The sequence below is a fragment of the Genypterus blacodes genome, unplaced genomic scaffold (assembly GCF_046128005.1).
Source record: "Genypterus blacodes isolate CSIRO-AG114 ecotype Tasmania unplaced genomic scaffold, CSIRO-AGI_Gbla_v1 ptg000022l_1, whole genome shotgun sequence".
NCBI classification, from domain to species: Eukaryota; Metazoa; Chordata; class Actinopteri; order Ophidiiformes; family Ophidiidae; genus Genypterus; species Genypterus blacodes.
Window position 1 is genome coordinate 5,972,501 of NW_027466835.1, and position 22,740 is coordinate 5,995,240.

General features: G+C 46.3%; 1 protein-coding gene across 1 annotated transcript in view; it reads left to right on the forward strand.

Annotated features, from left to right (window-relative positions):
• cacng2a (calcium channel, voltage-dependent, gamma subunit 2a) overlaps nt 1–22,740 on the forward strand; it is a 47,098-nt gene that overhangs the window by 17,120 nt on the left and 7,238 nt on the right. The window contains exon 2 of the mRNA XM_076142692.1: nt 10,817–10,900. Within this exon, the coding sequence (XP_075998807.1) occupies nt 10,817–10,900 (84 nt within the window). The remainder of the gene's footprint in view (nt 1–10,816; nt 10,901–22,740) is intronic.

Genomic DNA, 22,740 nt, shown 5'->3' on the forward strand with positions numbered 1-22,740 from the left:
ATTTTAGCATCTTTCATTTAGCCTCCAAACAGATCATCCTTGTGGATGTGTGGCCTCACACACGCACACACACGTTCAGAATCCTGAAGGTTCCGGTTTGCAGACTTATCAAGCCCTGCGCCACCGGGCAAGAGGTCTGTTCTCCTCTGAGGCCAGATTTCAAACACTCCACAAAGTTATCACAGCTGCAGTAATTTCCTGCTGTTGTGGTCAAGTGCAATTACGGTCCCTGGGTGGCTCGCTAAGCTAGCAAGCTCTCTCTCTCTCTTTCTCTCTCTCTCTCTCTCTCTCTCTCTCTCTCTCTCTCTCTCTCTCTCTCTCTCTCTCTCTCTCACGCCCCTCGTCTTTCTTTCTTTCACTCTCATCTTTTGGTTGCCGATGGTTTTAAATATGTGACCAGTAGATAAATACATTTTATAAACTCATATTGCTATAAGTAACAGACGACGATTGATTGATTGATTGATTGATTGAGACGATGATAATACCATTGGAACATGGATTTTTCCTCCATGTCTTTGCCTTGTTGTTATCTTCTTCCGTTCTGTGACGGTGCGTTGATGACTTGTTCGCTCCTCCATGTCATTCTGGGCCACTTGTCATGCTCTCACCATGAAGCCCTCAGCCTGGCAGCGCTCCACCTCTTCTCCAGGGTTGCGGTATAATTGAGCCTTTTTCCAGATGATTGTGATGACTTATCTTTCCATGTGTTATCAGAGACAATACATCCGATTTTCACTGCCACGGACGGCTGACGCATGAACACAAAGTGAGTCATGATAACAGTAAAAGTAGCCAAATGTAAAACGTATCCCTCACTCCCGCTCTCACAGAATAGATCCTCTAATATGAGGACAGATGGACGGATGTTACCAGGGTTCTTTGCTACTGTATAGCTGCGCTAATATTCCCATTTTTGAACATCTAAACTACTTCCTTTTCTTCTTGTTCTTCTTGTTATTGTTCTTCTTCTTTTTCTTCTTGTTCTTCTTGTTCTTCTTGTTCTTCTTGTTCTTCTTGTTCTTCTTGTTCTTCTTCATCTGGTGAGCCGTTACTTAATCCTGAAGCCATTCTGAGGAACAATATCAACCGTAAACCACAAGCCCCCGTATCTGGAGCGCCGATCGTCCTCTCAGGTGGAGCGACGTTGGCTCTGGATGCTCTGTCGTTATAACCTGATATGGTTGGTTGTGTTGCTGGCAGAAACCTAGCTGAGTGCTCTGTACAGGGAGATCTGTGCTAAAGGCCAAAAGCAAGTACCACTACACGTACTGTGTTACTGCTGTGTGTATCTGTACATGTCAGCCAGTGTGTAGGTTTGGTTTCAGTGTCATTTCTCTGCCGTACGACCCTCCGCTGCTGTGTTTTAGTGCTGTCAGCCCCTCTTAACGGCGGATTCAACATGAGGTTTGGATTCATTTGTGCCCAAACCTCCTGCAGTTATATGTTATATGTTTTTGTGATCGCTGTCAAAGGAACAATTTATCACTCCGGCTTTAAATGATGGCTTGTTTAGGACTTAAAACTCAAAGGTTGCAACATGTGATTTGACTTGTGACTGGTTCTGTAATTTCAGGACAGTTTAGTGGAATTTATTGACATGAAGGGTTAAAAACAGAGAGAGAGAGAGAGTGTGTGCTTGTGTGTGTGTGTGTATTTGTGTGTGTGCGTGCGTGTGTGTGCGTGTCCAAACCTGTATATGGTGCTTGGGCCATTACATCATTTGGCAAAGACGTGATGTCAAAACCGAAACAATCGATCAATAAGTCAGGTTAGAGTTTGGAGTTCTCTCTCTCCGCCTTCCTCATTGCTGGTTTCATGCAGCTCGCCATCGTCGTCACTCCTCCTCTTCCTCCGCCCGTGTGAGCCACTGCTCGCACTGTAATCGTTATAATCGGGTGAAACAGCTGCATCGACTGCCTTTGATTTGTGATCCTCTATCATGGCTAGTAAAAGTAACCCCCCCCCCTTTTCCAGCCCTGCCCCCAGATCTTTCCTCAAGTGTTCCCACCGTTATTAATGGTGGTTGGGACTCCAATTGATTTAAATAAGAGTGCGGCACGCTCATAAGATCAATGGGCAGCTGTTTTAAGAGGGAATTTATGACACCCAGCCACTGTCCCGCTGTGCTCACGGTGCAGATTTTGCGCTGATACCATGAGCTCACTTCCAGGGTGTGGGATGTAAATCATAGGAAAAGGCCTGGCGGTGGGGTCAAATCATTTAGGGTTTCATCACAGTGTATGAGCGTCGGCGACAACTTCATCACCAGCGCAGAAAGGCGAACAAGGCCAACGGTCGACCATACTGCCGCTTTAGTGGAGCGAAGTGAATGGGAAGCGATGTTTTCCAGGCTGCCGACATAAACCTGAAGGAAGGTGAGACAGTTTGAGGCAGAGCTCCGGCCGGTCAAAGACAAAACAAACAGAGGACGTATTCAAGGGCCCAAACGTGTCAGATTTACAGTTTGTTATGGTTCTGTTTTGAAATCTTTCTGACACTTCAACGTGCAAAAACATAGGCGTATACGTTTCAGGTACTGTCTCTTTAAGTCGGGTATCAAATGTGTGAAATGTTGACATCAACATGTTATAAAAGCAAAGACGAATCAAAGGAAAAGCTTTCAGGGCAGCTCAGGGCGGATGGAACTGGATGCATCTCTATAGGTTCAGATTCAGACACACACACTCTCCCTTCTATATCGCAAATATCATCTCCTTCTCTAAACAGTGTTCCTCAGGGTTTGAGTTTGAAGACGACGTATGAGGCGTTGGTCTGGTTTAGTCTGAGTGCGGCGCTGTGCTGCATGCGGGTTCCAGCCTGGCCCTGCAGAGTGGAAGCTTTAGGTCCTACAGCGCCATGGCAAGAACCCCTTAGGCTGAGTTTAGAACCAAGAGTCCCGCTCAGCTGTGATGAATATTTCACAAATCATATTGTCTGAATCTTCTGGTCTGGACCCAAATTCCTATTGACTCTTCATTTCACTCTGTGTATCTAAATTGTTCAAAGCAGGAAATGTTGGCAGTGAATATTTTGCACATATGCTCACATTTTTGTCAATATTTAGAGGAAGATTGAACTCTGGAGGCCATTGATGAATCCTAAAAATGATGGTTCACAGCTCTGCCACACAGCGGTGACGCCGACCACGTCACGTAGCTGTTATCCTGTTGACTTGTGTGTACTTGTGAAGGCCGAGAACAGATCAGAGATACTTGCAAGCAAACGTCCTCCTGCGATTGCTGTAGGTGAGGTGTTGTTACTGTTTTTGAGAGGATGCATTCATTAATGCGAGGCTGCGTTCTGGGAAAGCCTCTCTCTCTGCGGGAGCCGAGGGACTCTTCTGAGAACTGGACGGCTTTCTGACCAGAAGGCGGTGGTGACGCACTCCGGTTAGACACCGGTGACTCATTGGATGGCTGTTCCTGGATCTGTGAAATCTCATCCCTGCCCTTGCTCGCCCCTCCTGCCTCTTGCTCCCTTGACCTCGCATCTCCCAGCGGGCCCCGCAGACGGCCCACAGGCGAGAGAGATCGCACTCCCACTCCTATTCCGACATTCTCCCGAACCCTCAGCCGCGTTGATCGTCTCTGCTCATAATATACGGCAGGTAGTTGACACCGTGTAGCAGCGGAGGGATGAGGGGCGGAAAGAAAAAATCTAAATCAAAGGAGATGAAGAAAAAGCGCGAGAGCCGGGGGTGAGAAACAAGAGGCTGCGGTTTGAAGAGGAGCTGAGAAAGCAGTGGGGGAAACAAATATGATGTAGACGGCCTGTCCTCCCTGCAGGATCGCTGCTCCTTTGGTAGTAGATCAGAGGCAAACTCACCCTCCCCTCCCCTCCTTCTTTACCTCCATCAACACTCCATCACAGGCGTAAACAGACCCACACAGCTCTCAGCTTAAAGAGAGACGTACATGTTGTTTGTGCTGCATTTTGTATCAGGGAGCACAGTAGATGTGGTAGGTAACCAAATGCATTCACTCAAGTAGGTGCAAAGGTGCTTTTTTTTCTGCTACATTTATTTAACAGCTGTAGTCACTTGTTTGCAGTTGGCAGACTAGAGGCTGCAGCGTGCTTCTTCTGCAATGGAGGGCGGTAAAACTGAAAGTGTGCTCCATTATTCCCATTTGTATTCTTAATTTATAATAGTACAGATAACATAATGTGTTTTAGAAATGTTTACAGTAGGAGATGTGTGGACTCACCTTTAACTGGCCTGAAAGCATCGAGCACAAGCATCTTACCTGTGATACGCACAGTATTAGGATTTCAGTATTTCTTCCCTCAAAGAGGAGAGGGGGGCGGCTTTGTTATTAATACATTCAGAGCTGAGCTGAGGGAGGTCAAACGACTGTGTAACATCTGCCAATCATCCTCTAATGAGCCGAACCTGATGGCACCGTACGGACGCCATTAATCTACCTGTACATCACCTACGGCGTCGGCTGCTGTTTTTACCTCCCAGCAACTCTGGGAGCAGGACGAAGCATCCTTAGACAGGAAATTGTAACATCCCATTCTTCTTGCTCGCTGGTCATCTTATCCACCCTGCATTGAGCATTTGTAGGTATGAAGAGCCACATTTGCAAGCTTTCCACACTTGAGCTGCTCCCGCACTGACATGGGAAAAGCCTGTTTTCACAGCCCGAGATGCCCCAGTACATCTGTGTTGTGTGTGTATAAGGAGAGAGAGAGAGAGAGACAGAGAGAGAGAGAGAGAGAAGGAACGAGAGAGAGCAAGAGAGAGATGTTCGTATGGGCCTTGCTGCCTTAGCGGGGTCATTATCAAGATGAATATAGTGATTATAAGGATGAATAAGGTGTGATTATGAAGATGAATAAGGCGATTAGGGCTCTTGTCACTGCTGCCAGGGCGACTGTTCATTAGGCAGGAGAAGATGTCAGTGTGTAACATGCATGAACCTATTACCTTTTCATCCACAAGGGATATATATACATGCACACACATGTGCATACCCATACATACATGCATATTAGTTTCAGGAATGCTGCGATGCTGCAACACCGAACCAATGGAGACCATTTGTGACCATTTGTGTGGCTAAATGACCCGTCTATGTAATAGATGTCTCTCCTTGGGTGCTCGGTGGCTTATTCAGGCTATGCGTTTATATATTTGACCTAAAGGGCCGCATACATACATAACTACATTTGCAGCGTGCTTTGCAGGCCTCCTGCTAGCTGCTGCTGTAGCTGCTGACTAATGTGAGTGCTGTGTCACTGGAGCCGCTGTGTGTCCAGGGGTTAAAGACACCTCACCAGCTCTGTCCATGTGATCTTCCCCTAGCAGGGACCCAGATAACTATATCCATGGCAACCGAAGCGAACAGTTCTGATGTCCACATGGCAACGGCTGCCGTGGGGACTGAGGAGAGATGTGGGAGGAGGAGGAAGTAGAGGTGGGGGAGGGGGGATTCTGGATGCTGACGCATTTGGCGGCTGCCTGGAAAGTTTTTGAGAATGCCGCCCACTGGCACATCAGAAGTAGGCACTCTCAGGCTTGCATCTCTCTGTGTCTCTCTTAAACGGCACCTCCCACTCAGTGGAGAGTCCTCCTGACCCCCTTCACTCCCCCACTCCTGCCTCCCCGTCCCATCCCCATCGCACACCTCCTCCGTGTTTGTGTCTCATCAAACCTTTGTCTCTGTCTGCAAAGCTGTGGCAACTGTGATCATGTTTGATTACTGTTGGAAGGTTTTGTGTGTGGGCAGGCCCGACCTGGACATCTCTCTCTCTCCTTGGGCAACCAAGACAGAGCTGCTGTAGGTTTCCCCCACTGCCTGCTGCTCTTTTTATACATGCAAATGAACAATGTGCATCATAACTTGTTTATCATAAGGTAACCAAAGCAAATGTTTATCTTGTACCATTGATAAGATTGCGTATGCTAAGTTTTGCAACATTTATCCACCTCAGACACGAGGATATTCCCAGATAGACGTGCGTTAGAGCCGGGGTCGGGAAACTTCAGGACAAGCAGGTGAGCATAAGATCAGGGAGCTTCTGTCCATCGGAGCAACACACAAAATAATTTGTCAAATTGAAGGAACGGTCAGAGAAAGTCGTAGTTTACATCCAAATAACAGCGAAGCTAAGCAACGTAATATTTACATCCCATCCTGCTTTCTTCTTCTTCTACTGCGGTTGCTACATGACGGCAGTTTGCAAGTTTTGGGCGCCTTGCTGCCACCTGCTGGTTTGGACTGTTGGACGGTTGTCTTGACTACCGTCCTGAACATTCCCACAGCAGGTAGTTCTGCCTTGTTCTGGTCTACATGTGGAATGGGCTTTACCCGGTTTAGTCAGTTTATATACCTTTTCTGACAAGTACATTGGGAGCTTAAGCGCAGAGCTCATCTTAAAAATCAACTCTTGATGCAAGACTTGAAAGGAAGAAACATGATGAGTTTTGACTTGGTTACATCCCGAGGAAATTGGAGTTGTCCAGAACAATTTGAGGCTCTGCTTCAGACTTTCCCTGACTAACTCGAGCTTTTACAGAATTATCTTCACACTCACCCAGTAGTGACGGTGAAAATGAATTTCTTTCGTAACAGTATGTTTTTGTTCTGGTTCTGTCATCATTAGCATTAGAAAAACCCTCTCAGCTGCATCCCAGACCTCTTGTAGCTGGTGAACACCCAAACATTGGACCGCTTCCATGTAAAGCAGAGTGCTGGAAACGGTCCAGAACCATGGGCCTGTATGTGAACCTCACCCTGGGGAGCAGCATAGCGGGAATGCGCTTTTTAAAAAAGGGACTAAAGGACAACACCATGATTTCACAGGCCCTGAAATAGATTCCCCGGTGGTCATGTGATTGCGCCAAAAACAGGTCTTGAGAATGGGCTCACCACTGAAGCCCCCCGGTCCCCGGGGACCAGACCTGGAGCCTGACTGTGGTGGTCACCTATAAATCTACATCCACCCACTTCACCCCAACAACTGTCCCTCTCCCTCCACTCCACTCCTGAGTGGTTCTGCCTCTGCAGGCTGTGTGGTAATGAAGTGCTTTATGGCTGCAGAGGACAGGAAGGGACACTGGGGGCTCGGGGTTATCCCATAGCTCATTCCCACTGTAAGGGGCACAGTGACCAGCTGTGATTGAGTAAAGTCTGGAGAAACCCTCCCCCAACACACACACACACATACATGTACACGTCTTCTGACCCCAGCAGCGGGGGGTCGCTGATGGCTCAGTCCCAGCAGGGGGTCTTGGATAACCCACTCCATCTTTTAATGATGGCAGCTCTACAAATTATGAGTCCTTGATTTATGCAGTTCAGTCAGGCCAAGTGGGTGACAGTTAGAGTTCGGTGGCAGTGTGAGGCTAAACCTGGTTCAGAATGAGTGTAAGCATAACTTCTGCTAAACAGCGCCCACTGTGGCCAGACCAGGTAATGATGGGACTAAAAGTAAGAAAACAACAAATATACGTATTTTTCCGAAAGAGGATGTTTACTTCTTGTTTTATTCTGGTGGTGAAACTGTCAACACGATGAAATAGGGAAGTTAAAGAGCCGATACACCAGTTTCACTTTGGTTTGTTTGTGTGTTAACAAAAAGTAACTGACAGTTTTTTATGAAGTTTTTGCCGTGAGATGGAACCAGGATGTTTTTTTTTACTTATATTATCATTCTGAGAAATGATGAGGGGGTTGTCGACATTTTTGTGTTCTTCCAAATTAATACATGGAAATCTATCACATCTTGTTTGGATCCACATAAGATCTGCTGATAAGAAAAGCATTTTCAGATACAACCTGTATTTTTTCGAGGCATTGCCGGGCAACTACCACCTTCATGATGACTCAGTTCCAACATTGTGTGATTGTTATCGATTTATATTTTTGCGTTGAACGTCAACATCTAAATCTTTGAATTAAAGCTGTATCCTATGGGTTTGTATTCATGCTCAAGGATTCATGCTCAAATTCAGTTTATTGGTAATGGGAGGAACTGGTCTCCATGTGTACACAACAACAACAACAAAGGCTTTTGTAACCGTAGAGTGTCGGGGGAAGGGTGGGTCATAGGACATCACAGGGGTTTAGTCCTGTTGGTGCTAGAAGTAGAAAAAAATGACCAATGCCAGTCTGAGAAGTCTGTATGAAACTGATTTTGGCCTGTGAAAATTGTTGGAGTGCTCCTTTAAACATGGAGCTCAGCAATAAGCACAGATTAGACGTGTTTGTCAATGAGTAATAAATGTGTTGACCCGTTTCGCACCTGAGCCTCCTGCAAAGACCTCTAAATCCAGCAGCGGCTCCTTAACCAAGGCTCTAAACAGCCCAATGGGTCCCTCCACACCGCCGCCCTGCATTCACACACACATGGGGAGGCCTCTGAAATGAAAATGCCATTATAAAACATTTACCAGCCTGCTGAGTTTACATGTCTTACAAGAAAAGGACCGTTTGGAGCAGTTAAGTGTCACATAAATCTTTTAGCGTGCTAATTGAAGTGCCGTCCCTCCCCCCAACCCTACTCCTCCCTGCTTTTACAAGTGGCACAACTGTGGATGGGACAGCCAGCTGCAAAACAAATCTCACACCCCCGTGATAACAGCGTTGAGACACACACGTGGCGCTCTGTGGGCTGCTGCCGCCGCTCGTTTGCTCACACATCTCCGCTGGGAGCTTGCTATGTAGACATATGTAAACACAAGTCATCTCTCTGTGAAATATGCTCCAAGTGAAGGTGTGTGTGTGTGTGTGTGTGTGTGTGTGTGTGTGTGTGTGTGTGTGTGTGTGTGTGTGTGTGTGTGTGTGTGCGTGTGTGTGTGTGTGTGTTTTGCCCCTTCTGAAATGCTTATTTAAAGTGGGAAAGAGGAAGAACTTATCATCTCCAGCAGACGCCAGCAGTAGCAGAAGATGACAGGGTTACATCTTTGCACCAGCTCGAATCTGAAAGAGAGCGCCGCACACATGCACACGCACACGCACACACACACATGCACACGCAAACGCACACATACACACACACATGCACACACACACACACTGCTGTTGCTGCTGCGAGCATGTCCGCCCAAACTGGCTGAGAATGATGTGTTTGGAGATTTGAGCCACCACAGTGGTTGAGTTGGGGGAGATCACCTGCCAGCTGATTGGAACGAGCCCAGCTGTAACCTTCAGTCCGCCGCTGAAAGAGGAACTTTGTGTCGTATATCAAAAGCATCAAGTACAAAACTGTGCAGGTCCATTGAACTCTGGAGGGCTTTTTCATGGCTCAGCAGTTACAAGGGTCTAAACTGTGACACTCAGACTTGATGTATTCCACCTCCCACTCCATCTTTGCTCTCTCTGTCCTTCAAAACCTCTCTGTTCCACGTCCGTCCTATATTTATCTCCTTCTCTTCCCCATTATATTGTCTTTCACCCTCTTTTTTCCCCCTTAATTGCCACAGAGCTTGTTGATGGAAATCAGTAAGTGTTTTTTGATCACGAGCCAGAACTGGGAAGGTGAGAGAAAGGAGCGGATGGCTGGACACACACACACACACACACACACACACACACTGCACATTGGATTGTGTCCACTAAGGATTAGTGGGTGTTTCATGCAAAGGTTTCCACGCTTGCTCACCTCTGCTGCTAAGAAAGAGTCCTGTTTGCGATGCAGCTCTGTGCGTCTGAACTCGGTGGCATCGATGCAAAAAAAAACAGTTTCCCTGAAAAACGCCTTCCTTCGTCGAGTCTCTCAACAGACGGCGACGGCGCTCAATCAAGCACTCTTTGATTGCTCTTTCTTCTTTTTGAGTGGTCATCACTGGGGGATCCCTCTCTCTTCACAAAGTCAAAGCTGCGCCCCGCCATGCCCATCATGCCTCGCTGCCGAGACCTCCTCGACAACACCTGGCGCCATGGTGGCCAACACCTGTTCGCCTAATTAGAGTGAGAAGAGATGAAGAACGCAATGAAACGTTAATCTGGTCCAATCAAACGCCCAGGCATCTGCTTCCCCACCGCAGCAGCAGGTCGCTGTAATGGCCGCCTTATGGGAGCCTCCCCCGCCACACCACCTTGAGCGACCTCATCAGCGCCGAAACTCCACCGAGGGGCCCCCGGTTGTTGAGGAAAGCGGGCGGCGGGGAGAAGCGGACAGAGGAAGCGGATAGCGGAGGAGCCGGGACGCCGTTTCCTGGACTGAAGGGCGAGGTGTTGGCCAAACGAAGGAGCATTAAGAGATGAGGTTCCTGCTGCACAGCGGTTGGAGCGTCGCCAGGATCCACCAGCTGTGTTGCTCTTGTTTACACGCCGCCACCTTCTGCAGGAGGAGTCAGAACCAGAACCTGCTCTCATTAAAGTACTGCTCTCAACTGGTTCTTGTGCTCGATTGTTTCCGTTTTGTATGAATCTCTCTGTTTGGGTTGACTTTGCACATTTCACATCCAAAGTCAACATCAGATGAAGCTCAGACCTTCCTTACTTCACTTACATCGTGGGTTTGAATCCCTCACTGGTCCTGGTCCCTTCTGGACACTCTCCTTGTTACATTGATGGGTTTTCTCAGGCGCTCTGGTTTCAGCCGCCATCAAAACGTGTTTGGCACCTTGGAGGGGCAGAATTTGGTTCTGCTGATTGTAATTGTAATTGTAATTGTAATTGCTGATACATGATGAAGGCTTCCACTTGTATTGAAAGGCCAATACTGGTGCTGATAATGAGGGGAACAGAACTGCAAACAGCCTGGAGAACTACTAAAACACACAAGCTCACAGTTTGCACATTTCTCTCATTCACAGCCTCTGTTTTCCTCGCTGAACTCTCTTTCTGTGTTTCATCAACAGGAAACTACAAAGGGATGTGCAGACAGATAGACCACTTTCCGGAGGACACAGATTATGAAGCAGACCCATCCGAGTACTTTTTACGTGAGTATCCTATCTTCCTTTTGAGTTTCACTGAGACGGTGAGAGTGTATGTGTGCGCAGAAGATGATCTCTTGCTGGGGATTTTGTGTGTGTGAGTGTGTGTGTTTTTGTATCAAAGCCCAGTTTGTAGAAAATTGCATTTTGGTTTTGTCCCATTTCTGCTCCGTCTCAGTCTGGAGTGCGGTGCCAGTAACTGCTCTTGGCCCGTGTGTCACTGCTGTCTCTGAGCTGTAGCTGCTTTTAGTAAGAGGCCGGCCAGGCTGAACTCTGCCAAGCAGCTCGTCTGTTTTTACTGCTTGGCTGTGTGTAACATAACGTGCAGTGTTACAGTCGGCTGTGTACCCTGTAAACACAGCCCATTGATTTCTGCTTCCCTTTCCTTTGTGCGAGCAAGACGGAGATGCTTGTCGAGTTCGCTTGTCTGCTAATCCTAAAAAATCACAACAATGAGCTCGGGCTCGTGATGGTCGTGTTAACGTTGTTAACTCATTACTCGGCTCTTATTGGCCAATTAAGACATTTGTTATCTCATCCTCCTGCCTAACGTTAAATCAATGGCGCCGCAATGGTGAAGCGTCTGTGAGTGAATTTGATTTCTAATAAAATATTAACCAACAACATCTGTTACCATGAAGACAAAACTCGTTGATTTCTGCAGACAAGATTAAAATATCAATTTTAATTATTCAAAGCACAGCACGTTAGATTTATGAGTCGAATTCTGAATGTCAGCCGTGATTTATTAACGTTACCATGGTCACTGACAATACAGCCGGCATTCCCATAGTGGACACAGTGTAGCCAGGGATGCAGGCTGTGGACGTTGCTATAGTGACGGTAACCTGTTTTTACTGTCATTGAGTCTCTTTGTATGCACGTTTACAACCTTTTGCAGGACATTATATTTGGAATTCTGGCTGTGTGTGTGTGTGATAGCAGAACAACTCCACAGCTGGATTTTCATATTTCTCGTGGAGAGTTGCATCGTTGGCCAAGGACCAACTGAAAAAGCCGTGGATAGATTTCTTCAGAATCCTTCAGGAGAGGTCAAACTCTGCTGTTTGTTATGGAGGTGTGAGTGGCTTCACTTCTCGCCAGGCGTTCGTGTTCGGGGTCAAGGATGTAGCAGATTAGAGACAGATGTTTGTCCTCTCTGGGTGCTTTCCTGTATTTCCCCCCCATATACTTGATGAGGAAAACGTCACATTAGGGTGATGTGATCTGTCATACCAATGTCCCCAGTCCCCTACTCGCCATGCTGCAGCCTGCATTTAGAAACTAGGAGTCAAAGTGTCCATCACTTCGCCTCCATCAGCAGGGACGGTAATTGAGGCCTCTCAGAGTGGAGCAGTGCGTGCCAGTGCTGGAGATTAAGCTCAGCCAATTAGGCTGCGTTTGACTTTGCGCTTTGAGCGGTTCTACCCGCCCGTATGTGCTGAGGAGAACGGTTATGATAACCGCTGTGGTAATGATTCTAACAAAGCTGGAGCCCTAACAAAGGCAGATCCGTCTTAATAAGGCGTCTCTCCGGCTGGGAAATGGCGGGGTCGCGGTGTAAGGGACAAAATGCTGTAATACTCGTTTGTGAGAGTGTGTGTGCACGTGTGTGTGTGCGTGCATGTATGAATGTGTGCGTTAACTCAACCCAGACTGTGATTGCAGGAGAAGGCCGCACTGCTCCCAGTGGCTCGCCAATTAGGACACTCACATCCATAAATATTTCAGCCTCCTTCTTATATAGGTCAGGCCTCTCTCTATCACTCTCTCTCTCTCTCTGCCACTCTTTACCCTCACACCCGTAATATTGGTGTGTCAGGAGTCGCACGCCGCCTATTGTCAGTAATCGGCGAGCGTTCAGAGCAGCCAGTGTTTCTGTATTACCTGCGTGCATGCGTGACTACTGAGGAGTGTGAAGGGGTCACACACAACAAAGCATATCAGTGATGTCTCTGCTTCAAACGCTGCTCGTGTATTTTTACATCTATTCATTGTCATGTCATGGACTCACTCACACACAAACACACAAACACACACACACACACACGCGCGCGCACACACACCGCGTATTTCCATAATGAGGAGTTTCACGGCGCCTCTGGGTGGCTGTAGATGGAGAATAGCTGCCCGGCGTTCACACGGAGGAGATGGTTATGCAACAGAAATGATGTCACTCCAGGTGAAAGCCGGGGCGGAAGTGACATCGCCGGGAAGCTTGCATTCCAAAATCCGGAGGACACAGCGGTGACGTCATCAACGTGCATAGAACGAGGCGAAGAGAGGCTTTGGTTTTAGTAAAGCAGACGGCTAAACACACTCAAACCACACACACACGCGCACACACTCACCCAAACTGACACGGATGTGCTGTCCTTACACTGACATCCACACACACACACACACACAGTCACACAGTAGCAAAGCCGTTTGCACATCCACACAGGGTTACGTAAGCCAGCTGAGGCACACTATAGCGCCGGTGGGTTTTTAGATCATGCCGTGTCGGAGCTCCCATCATCCTCTGCTCCGCTGGGTGCTAAGCAGCTGAGAGAACAAAGAGAGAGAGAGAGAGAGAGAGAAGAGAGAAGAAAACGCCCCAGTTATGCAAGCTAACACACTACGATCTGAAAGACGTCAATTCAGTGTGATGGACAGAAGAGAAAAGTACAAATGTCTGTGTGTGTGTGTGAGTGTGTGTGGGCACATTTTGTCCGCTCTGTCTTTATTTTTAGGGTTTTTTACAGTGAATGTGCCATTTCCCTCTCTTTGTGCCCAAACAGTCTGTCTTGTTCCCTTTTATTGTCAATTTCCTTACATCTATCTAATAGTTTATTATGATTTGAGCAGCAGTAGATTTGATACACAGTAGTTTAGTTCTTCTCTGCAAGTCCCTATTCTGCACTATGATATACCATAAAACACACTCAAGTCTGATCAATCCTGCGTTTGTGAGGCTGCTATTGAGAGCAAAAGTAATTATGATGTCATGATGATATGAATTCATATTTAGATCAATCAATGAAGTTACTAAGGAGATAGTTCAATTTTTTTTTTTAATCCCTTAAATGAACTTCAAAGGCATTTTCTGCAGTTTTTGGCCCCGGGCTGCTGTGACTCGCTGCCTCTGGTGTGTGAGCGCGTTCACTGACATCAATGACCTAAGGGGCGGGGCTAACACAGCCTGTGTCACCCCTCCAGGGCCACGCATCAGACCGGACTTTGGCCTGAACCAGCTTTGGTGTCTCCCAATAAAATCAATGGGTCTGGGGCATGACACACACACACACACACACACACACACACACACACACACACACACACACACACACACACACACATAGGAGTTGCCGGGCAGAGAGAGCAGGAAGTTGCTAGTATCCAAGTGTGTGTGTGTGTGTGTGTGTGTGTGTGTGTGTGTGTGTGTGTGTGTGTGTGCGTGTGTGTGTGTGTGTGAGCAAGCAGGAAGAGAAGGGGGCAGGGACTCGCCAGAGGGCTTTTACATGATCACATGACCTGATACGGCTGCCATGCTGGTATAAAACATGTTAATACTGAGCGGCAAGGTTGATTTTAATCTATTAACTTGTGACACGCAGGTGTCCTGTCGCTCACGGTGACATTGAGAGTGCCGTACTCCTCGCAGTAGCCTAGGCAACAAATAAGGAATCCATCGACTGATACATAAAACACACAGCACACAGACATGGGCCAATAAATTAAAAGCCAATCATTTTTGTCCTGGTTGACCGAGTGAGTGCCAGCACTCCAACTTTATGTCTTATTAACGGGGAATAGAGAGATGGTGCGGCTTGTAAAACACAGAGGTGAGGGAGTGTGTGTGTGTCCTGGTCTTATAGCCAGATTAGAATATATATATATACAGGACGAGCCGCAGTGTTCACACGTTACTGGGGAGTCATCAAGCAGAAGAGTGACTCCAATCTCTGCTTTACACACACACACACACAGAGGAAGAGAATACAAACATTAGAGAGGAAGGTGAATAATCAGACAAAGGTCAAACAAAAACATACATGCAAACATACAAACATACATACAAGTGTGTTTCTCTGTGGGCAGTCAAGCAGTTTGAGGTGCAAAACATCGGAGATAAAACGATCAGCGAGCGTGCGTAAGAAGAGAAAGAGGACATTTAATATCATTATATATGTTTTTAAATTGTTTTCCTGAGGTAACAAGATGATTTCCTGGGGATATTGAGAAAATGTCTCCTCAGATGAAGTGCAGTAACATATAGATGCTATTGTCTGTAGCAAAGACGTAACGCTTATTGCAGCCGGTTTGATCGAGCAGAAATGAGACACAGTGATCAGTGTGTTCCTGCTCCTCTGCCGCTGTGGCTGCAGCACCTGCCCGTCTATCAGAGACGTTTCCACCACATGATCTTAAAGATAACAGATATGGCCTCTTGAAAATGAGATTCTTAGAAATGACTGAAAAGTGTCAAGTTACAAGTCGAATTAAAAGCTGTGTGAAACTGTTCCGCATCTACAATAGTGTTGCGATTTGTCTTGACAATCTAACAAAGCAGCGTTACATAAGGAGGAGAGTGTGTGAGTGTGCGATGTACAGCCCTGTGTGCTCCTAGACTCTACACATGCAGGTGTGTTCCTCTTATCTGTCACATTACAAATAACAAGGCCTGTTTTCACAATTTCTGAAACAAGTATGACAGCAAAACTGATTAACGTCCAATCAAAATCAAATCATATTGACCCTGGCTTAGTGCAACGTGTGTGTGTGTGTGTGTGTGTGTGTGAGGGGGGGGGGCACAATGTATGGCTCTATAGTGAACTCTCAGTGGGATACATCATGGCAATGTGCTTTGTGTGCACATTTCTAGGTCACAGACTATTAAATATTGCCTCACAGTGACACTGTACACATTTTAAAAAGGCACAAAGGATTTATTCTCTGATTTACGCTTGAGTTTGCAGTGTAGAGGAAGATCCAGCAGAATAGTTTCTGTGCGACGTAACCTCAAGACATCTTTACACTCTGTGACTGAGCCAAAACTTTTATCACCAGGCTAATATACAGCGCTGGACGCCATCCCACAGTTTAATGACACACATTTATATATCAGTGTGCTGAAATATTGGGATGATACCTCTAAAACTCACATATCAGCTGGAGATCGACATTCCCTGCCAATACAGCAGAAGTACAGATTTGACTCTTCTGAACAGCTCTGACTGCCCTGCGCTTCACCTGCAGCAGCCGTCTGCACCCGGGTCCGTGAGCAGCCGTTCACATCGTGGAAAGCTGGGGAATCGGATTCCATCAGTGGGAGGAGCTACAGAGACATGACATGTTTATAGTTCATACCTGGAATGGAAAGGTTCCGGCCCGTTTTGTATCCACACCAAGTGACGTCATTATCTACCGCCATTTTTCAGCGAGATATCTCAAAACAGAGCGATTTCAGTGAAATGTTGCAGAGAGGCAGCGGTTGAGTGTTTACATGCACTCAGTACGATTACATGACTGTATTAAGGCAAAGTAAGACCAGTAAGACGTATACATGGATGGAATTAATAGGATCCTTCTTTTCTCTGAGTGTACATGACAGTGACAGTATGAGCAGAGTAGCTTACGTGCCTGAATCAATCAATCTATATTTACATAATCTTTACCTAATTCAGTCACGTCACATTGTCGTAATCTAATAATAATGTACCATTTACCAGTATTAAAGAGAAAGAATACAGACATGTTTATACTGTGATGGACTATCAACAGGTGCAGTTAAGCCTCAGATCCAGAAAAAACATCTGGATCTGCCATCTTAAAATATATTTATGGCTTCACTGTACATTAAGATGATTCTAATCTCACAGGCTTCTGGACCTAAAATGCATCATTCAGTTTAGTAGTGAAGAGTGAGAAGACTCTCTATCATCTCTCCCGCTGTCTTTCTGGCTGATATGAGCCGTGGTTGTTGCATTCACGTTTAATGAACGCACAGTGTTGGTACATTCCTTATAAAAATGTCTCTGGTGCGTCGACTCAGCCGCTCACATTTGCAGCGAAGCTTTCCGGTGGCTGTGCTGGCAGATCGCTGCAGGCGCTACACAGGCAACCTGCAAGTGTAATGCAACCGCATTTACTATGTGAGGAAGAAGACACAGTATTGGGTTGCATGCTGTGGTGGCAACATTTTAGTGTTTGTTTGAGGTATCTAAAGATGCACTAAAACATCTACACACTGTGAAAATTATTAACATTTGAGCATTTTATTTTCTCTCATCTTTAGAGTGTAATGTAGGAGGAAGTGTGTGAACTACTGAAGGTTGCGTTTGATTGGTTGTCTTCTTCCAGTATGTCAATCTAATTCATGAAGGGATTGATTGAAAGTGTTTGGCCAGCATCAGAACAGAGCAGGCCTTAAAGGGACAGTGTCTAAATTGGCCTGTTTTCACTCATATGCATGTCAGTGCTGCATCAATGTGGATCAATCAGGATTACTCAAATGTTGCGGACCGAACTTCATGAAACTTGGTGTAAATATTGTAAAGGATCCAAGGAAGAATCCATTAAGTAATTTACATTCTTTACATTTTGACCTTTGTCACAAAACGAAACATGTAGAGTGTGTGGACAGAGTGAGAGTGGCATTCACGTCTCCTCTGACATGAGATGCCGGGCATGCTCAGTGGCGAGCAGCGGCACGCCGGCGTCACGCAGGGGACATCAGCGGTGGAGTGGAGGCTAATTACAGTCATTGAAATGTTGACTATGGGGGGGAGGAGTTTAATTGTCTGAGCGTCATGTGAAGAGATTCTTTCACAGTGTTCTACTGACCCGTCTGTGTGTATATATGTTAGTGTGCTGCATTACTCATGCGTGTGTGTGTGTGTGTGTGTGTCAATGAGTGGCACGTGACACTATGAGTTAATGTGTGACAGCTTTGATATCAGATGTGGGTCACTAACACGTCATCCTCATTTGTCCTTGACTGATCCATAGAGTGAAAAGGAGAAATGAAGCTTCCTATGCAAACATGCACTATCATCACTTACGACACACACTTTGATGGTATTACAGTTCTGATGAGATTCTTCACAGTCGGGATAATCTAAGGTAACATGAGTTGTCAGATTGTCTGCTCTGTGCTTCTGTTTGTGTAAAGTTGAAGAAACAGAAAAAAGCTGTGAATTTTAGAACATCTCGACTTGATAAACCCAATTAAAAATGTTTAACAAAAAGAGAACTCGTCTCTGTAAAAGTTGACAGGCACAAGCTTATTCAGGGAGCCGACACCGCCTGCTCTCTGCTCATCCACACCAAATCGTTAAATCATTAGCCGAATCTGTCGTCTTTGCCACCATCTTAAATCTTTTCATTCTTTCGCTTTCGCTTTTGGTGCAACATTTCCACCATAAAAGACAATAATGAAGTCTACAGAACAAACATTGACTCCACTTGTACAAACTGATGAGTGCCAGGTGGAGAAACCTGCACTTGATTTCTAATCGATTCCAGTCAAACTGTATTGTGTTTGCGTGGTGTGTGTGTGTCAGGATGCATGAGCGTTTACACACGGAGCAAAAGCAGCTGAAGCACCTGCACAAATCTGGAACAAATCGGTGCTAATTCACAGTTTCTTTCTTATGGTCCTATCCATTGTCAGATAATTCGTTGGTTATTGACGCCAAAGATGCTGGGATGAGTTGGAATAGTGTGTGTGTTGGACGGAGGGGATGGAGCCTGTTGTTCAGGAGGACGAGGGCAGTGCAAGGGCTCGGTATTGAGGAAGAGGAGGTGTGGAGGGGATTAATAAGCGTTTGTAGTATTAAATCAATGTGCCTGGGAGCTGAGGCACCTGATTAGCATGACCCCGTCCTGCACATCAGCACATTCAGGACTGGGGGAGGCTGATTAAGAGCCAATGCTAATTTCCTCTCAACCCTGTCAATGAAGGAGAGAGGGGGAGAGGGGGGGAGAGAGAGAGACGCCTCACTCATGTTTATCCTCGTGTTATACTGTATGTGTGTGTGTGGTATCTGTGGGTGATGTACTTTTTGTTGCTTAGTATTACAGGGCCACAATGTGATTTTTGTCATGTGGTGGAGAGTGAAGCTCAAATCCACTGTATCGTCCTAATCGCAGTGTACTGGAAGTTTGAACGTGCATGTATGAGCGATGCAAAGTGATCAGCTTCATCATTTGACTTATCAGCGCCTCCAAATATTCTCATTGTTTACCATCCAGACTGAAATAGTCAGATTCTGGTTTGTGCGGAGACGAGGACGTTGTAGGTTTGGGTGTTGAGTCTCATTAAGTTGTTTGTCCGCCAGCGCTGAGGAGTGTCAGCGCTCGGACACCAGCCTGAGCTGCAGTCGTGCCAATCAATACGGCGCACACAGTCTCCGCCTCGGCCTCTGCGAGCACGTTGGCACGCGTCCTGGCAGGATGGCAGGGCGGCGTGGCACTAACGAGCCTCCATCACTCATTACTGCCGCTCCTGTCGAAGCGCAGCCACAGACGGGCCGGACAGAGGGAGACGCACCGTGTGACACCCTCATACTGCTCGCACCAAAGGGAAAAGGCAAAGGACAGGCAGGGTCACTGTGGCGGTGCAGCTGCTTTGTCTGAGAGAGGCAGAAAGTGGCAGAAACCTGTTCACCGGTCAGTTCGGGTGTCTGCAGGCGACGACATTTGTAAACTCTCCGCCAGATCAGTGGTGATTGGCTGTGTGTGTTAAGATGTTAAAAAGTTGTGTCTGGTTAAACTTCTCTTTCAACCTTTCTTTTTTGTTTCCCTATCGGATTTTCTTGTGAATGCAGCTGCCTGAATGGTTGTCTAGGGCCTAAAATAATGTTAATTTATGCTTTACTTTTCCTTTAACGCCCTCCACATATATTCCACATATACAATTTACAAGAGTTTGGCCCTAGTTTTTGTGTAGGTGGATAAACTGGTTCGTCCTCCTGTGTTTTATGATCAAATTAAATCAAAGTGTGGGAGAAAATTGCAGCTAAAAGAAACAATGTCCTTTACTCAACGGCTGTAATTTCCTTCACTGTTAATTACTGTGAAAGTAATAAACAGCGGCGGGGACGGGGCGCTCGGCACTCGAGACCCTCGGGCGACTTGGTGCTAGTTGTCATGGGGATGTGGGTATTGTGGGGACGAAGCAGAAGATACGGTGCTCTCTGTGATCGCGACCTCAACCTAAATCAAAACGGCGACCTCGGTGCTAATCACAGGGCTCCCGAGCGCATCCCTGATTAGCGCTGCGCCTTTCATGTGGGCCGCAGCGAGGACTTCAGAAACACAAGACGCCGCAGAGGTCGCCGCTGTCATTAGCTATTAGCTGCGAGGTCAAAGCTTTCATTTGGACGGGTCGCTGTTTTTCCAGCGGCTGTGAGATTGACAGCATTTTACCACACGGGAGCGTCGCCGCGGCTCTTTAGTCAGGACCGGAACCTTCCCAGCAGCCCTCCCTCGGAATAATGTCGCCCTAGCTGAGATAATCGCCATTTAGCCGCCCTCCTCTATAGGCCGTTTAGTGGAGCAGATGTACAGTAAACTTGTGTCCTTCAGCGCTGTGTGTGCACACACAGATACCACACGTGATCAGAAAAGTGTGGAAAGTCACGTAAAGTACATGCTTACCCAGGTATGACTTCTTTCTTTCTTCTATGCCACTTTATTTTCTACTCCAGTACTTTTTAAAGGAAGGCGCTAGCGACTATAGCTGCTAATTACGGTTGATTTAGACTTTAACATCAAAGGGAAGGTGTCTGATATTGTGTGTTTGTTGTAATTTCACTGGGTGACGTTCACACCAACTCTTCAGAACTGGAGAAGCAAGGTTCTCTCTCTTTCTCTCACACACACACACAGTTCCCCAATTGTTTTACGCTCAAAAGTTTTCATTTCTTGACTGATGCTTTAAAGCTACAGCATAGAACTCTTTCCAAACACTTTTTTGTGCCACCATCTATCACGATGCCAGTCCCGGTTTGCTTTTCCTGTAAACTTTTGAATGTCTTTTACTTAGAATGCAGCACTTTTCCATTTTGTTCTGTTATCATGACTCAAACTTTGACCAATACAAGTTTATACCCGATTCCAATACTCTTATTTGAAGTAGCGAATGCTGGTTACCAATATTTCTTTGGCCACGTTCGTTCGTTTAGATTGTGATAAGACGCTGGAACATTTAGCAGAAATCCAGAACTCCGATCATTCACCTACAGCCTAGCACATCCTCTTCTTGCCCAGGATAACACACACACACCCATATGTATATTGTTCAAGGTAAATCTAATGTAATAGCGGGATATGCAGGCGATTCTTCAAGCAGAACCCTCCAGTATGTCACAGCCGCTGCTTGATAGAAGGCAAACATGAGCTCAGCATATCAGCAGATCGATATGTATTTGTCAGGTTTGTTGAACATAGTGTATCATAGACTTGTCACTTTTCTCCTCACAAAACTCACGGCAGCACAAACTAGTCCCTGTCTATCTGTCAGCCTGTCAGTCTCCCTGCCTGTCTCCCCCCCGGGGTGCTGCCGTGCTTAAACATCCCTCCAGGCAGAAACCGAAACTCTGACAGAGACTCAGCTTATCCTGAAAAGAGGGAAAGTGAAGCTGCGAAACGTTCCGTTGTGTGTTGTGGAAAGATGGGATTTTACACCGACGTCCTTTCAGATAGAAACCGAATCGTCCTCACCGCCTTGGGTCAAAGGCTCGTCTTCACCCCCTCCTCCCCCTCCCACCACTGCAGCCAATGCGCTCCTGTTAGATGTAACCATTTCATTTTCACGCGTACATTATGTGAACGGTGATCGTCAGTATTACAGAGTGGATCAAAGTGCATTCGGGCAGAAAAAATCTGCAGGGACTTGAGCTTCTTCTTCTGCGATTGAGCGTGGTCAGCCAAACCCAGGGGCACTTTGGCGCAGCAAAGTGCAGCTTGATGGCAGGGAAGGAACAGCCGCACGTGTGTGAGGGAAGGTCACGGTGAAGATCACACAGCTAAACATTGACACATGCTTTATACAGTAAATGCACCACGAAGACACTTGGGTTGAGCTTCTTGTTTTATATTCACCGCTTCTAGAAATCTGAGGTGGTTCCTGTAGAGATTTGTGCTTTTTTTCAGTTGGATTTTATTGCAGTGTGAATTTTAAAGCAATATGTTTTTTTAAGGCCAATACTGATATGTGTAATGTTGCACTAAATGTGCCAGGAGCCAGGATTTGGGCCAGTGTGCTTTCTTTGCTACAAATGAGTCAATATTTCCCCGTATTTTTATTCATGTGAGAGGAGAAAAGCCTCAGAAAAGCATTGAGAACATCACAGAGCACTAAAACTGATATCCAGACCAATGACTCATTACATCCTGACAGAAATCAAATCAAATAAACTGAGAGCTCTGTGTCTCTGTATCGCCTCCTACTGGTGGATGGAAGCTGGTTTGGGTAAAATAGCGCCATGTTTAACGTGCTGCTTCAAAGCCTGAGTTGTAATTGTACTCTCTTACCAGATACACACCTTATCTGTGTACATTTCTGAATGATCACTTTAAACACAGCTATTCAAGTGGACAAGCAAGGACAAACTCAAATTCTTTTGACCTCTAAAGGAAGAGTCATTTACACTAAAGCATTCCACAAAAGCACGCTGTCAAATTGTCTCTACTTTCTAATTTAAAACATCAGGAAATGTGCATACATATTCAACTTTAATTGCTTGTTTGACAGAATGATTTAGTGCAGAAGAACCTCAGTAGCAGCAGAACAGGCTGACACTGATTCGCACATTTTAATGTCGACCTGATCCAAGGAAATGTCACTGGAAAGATGC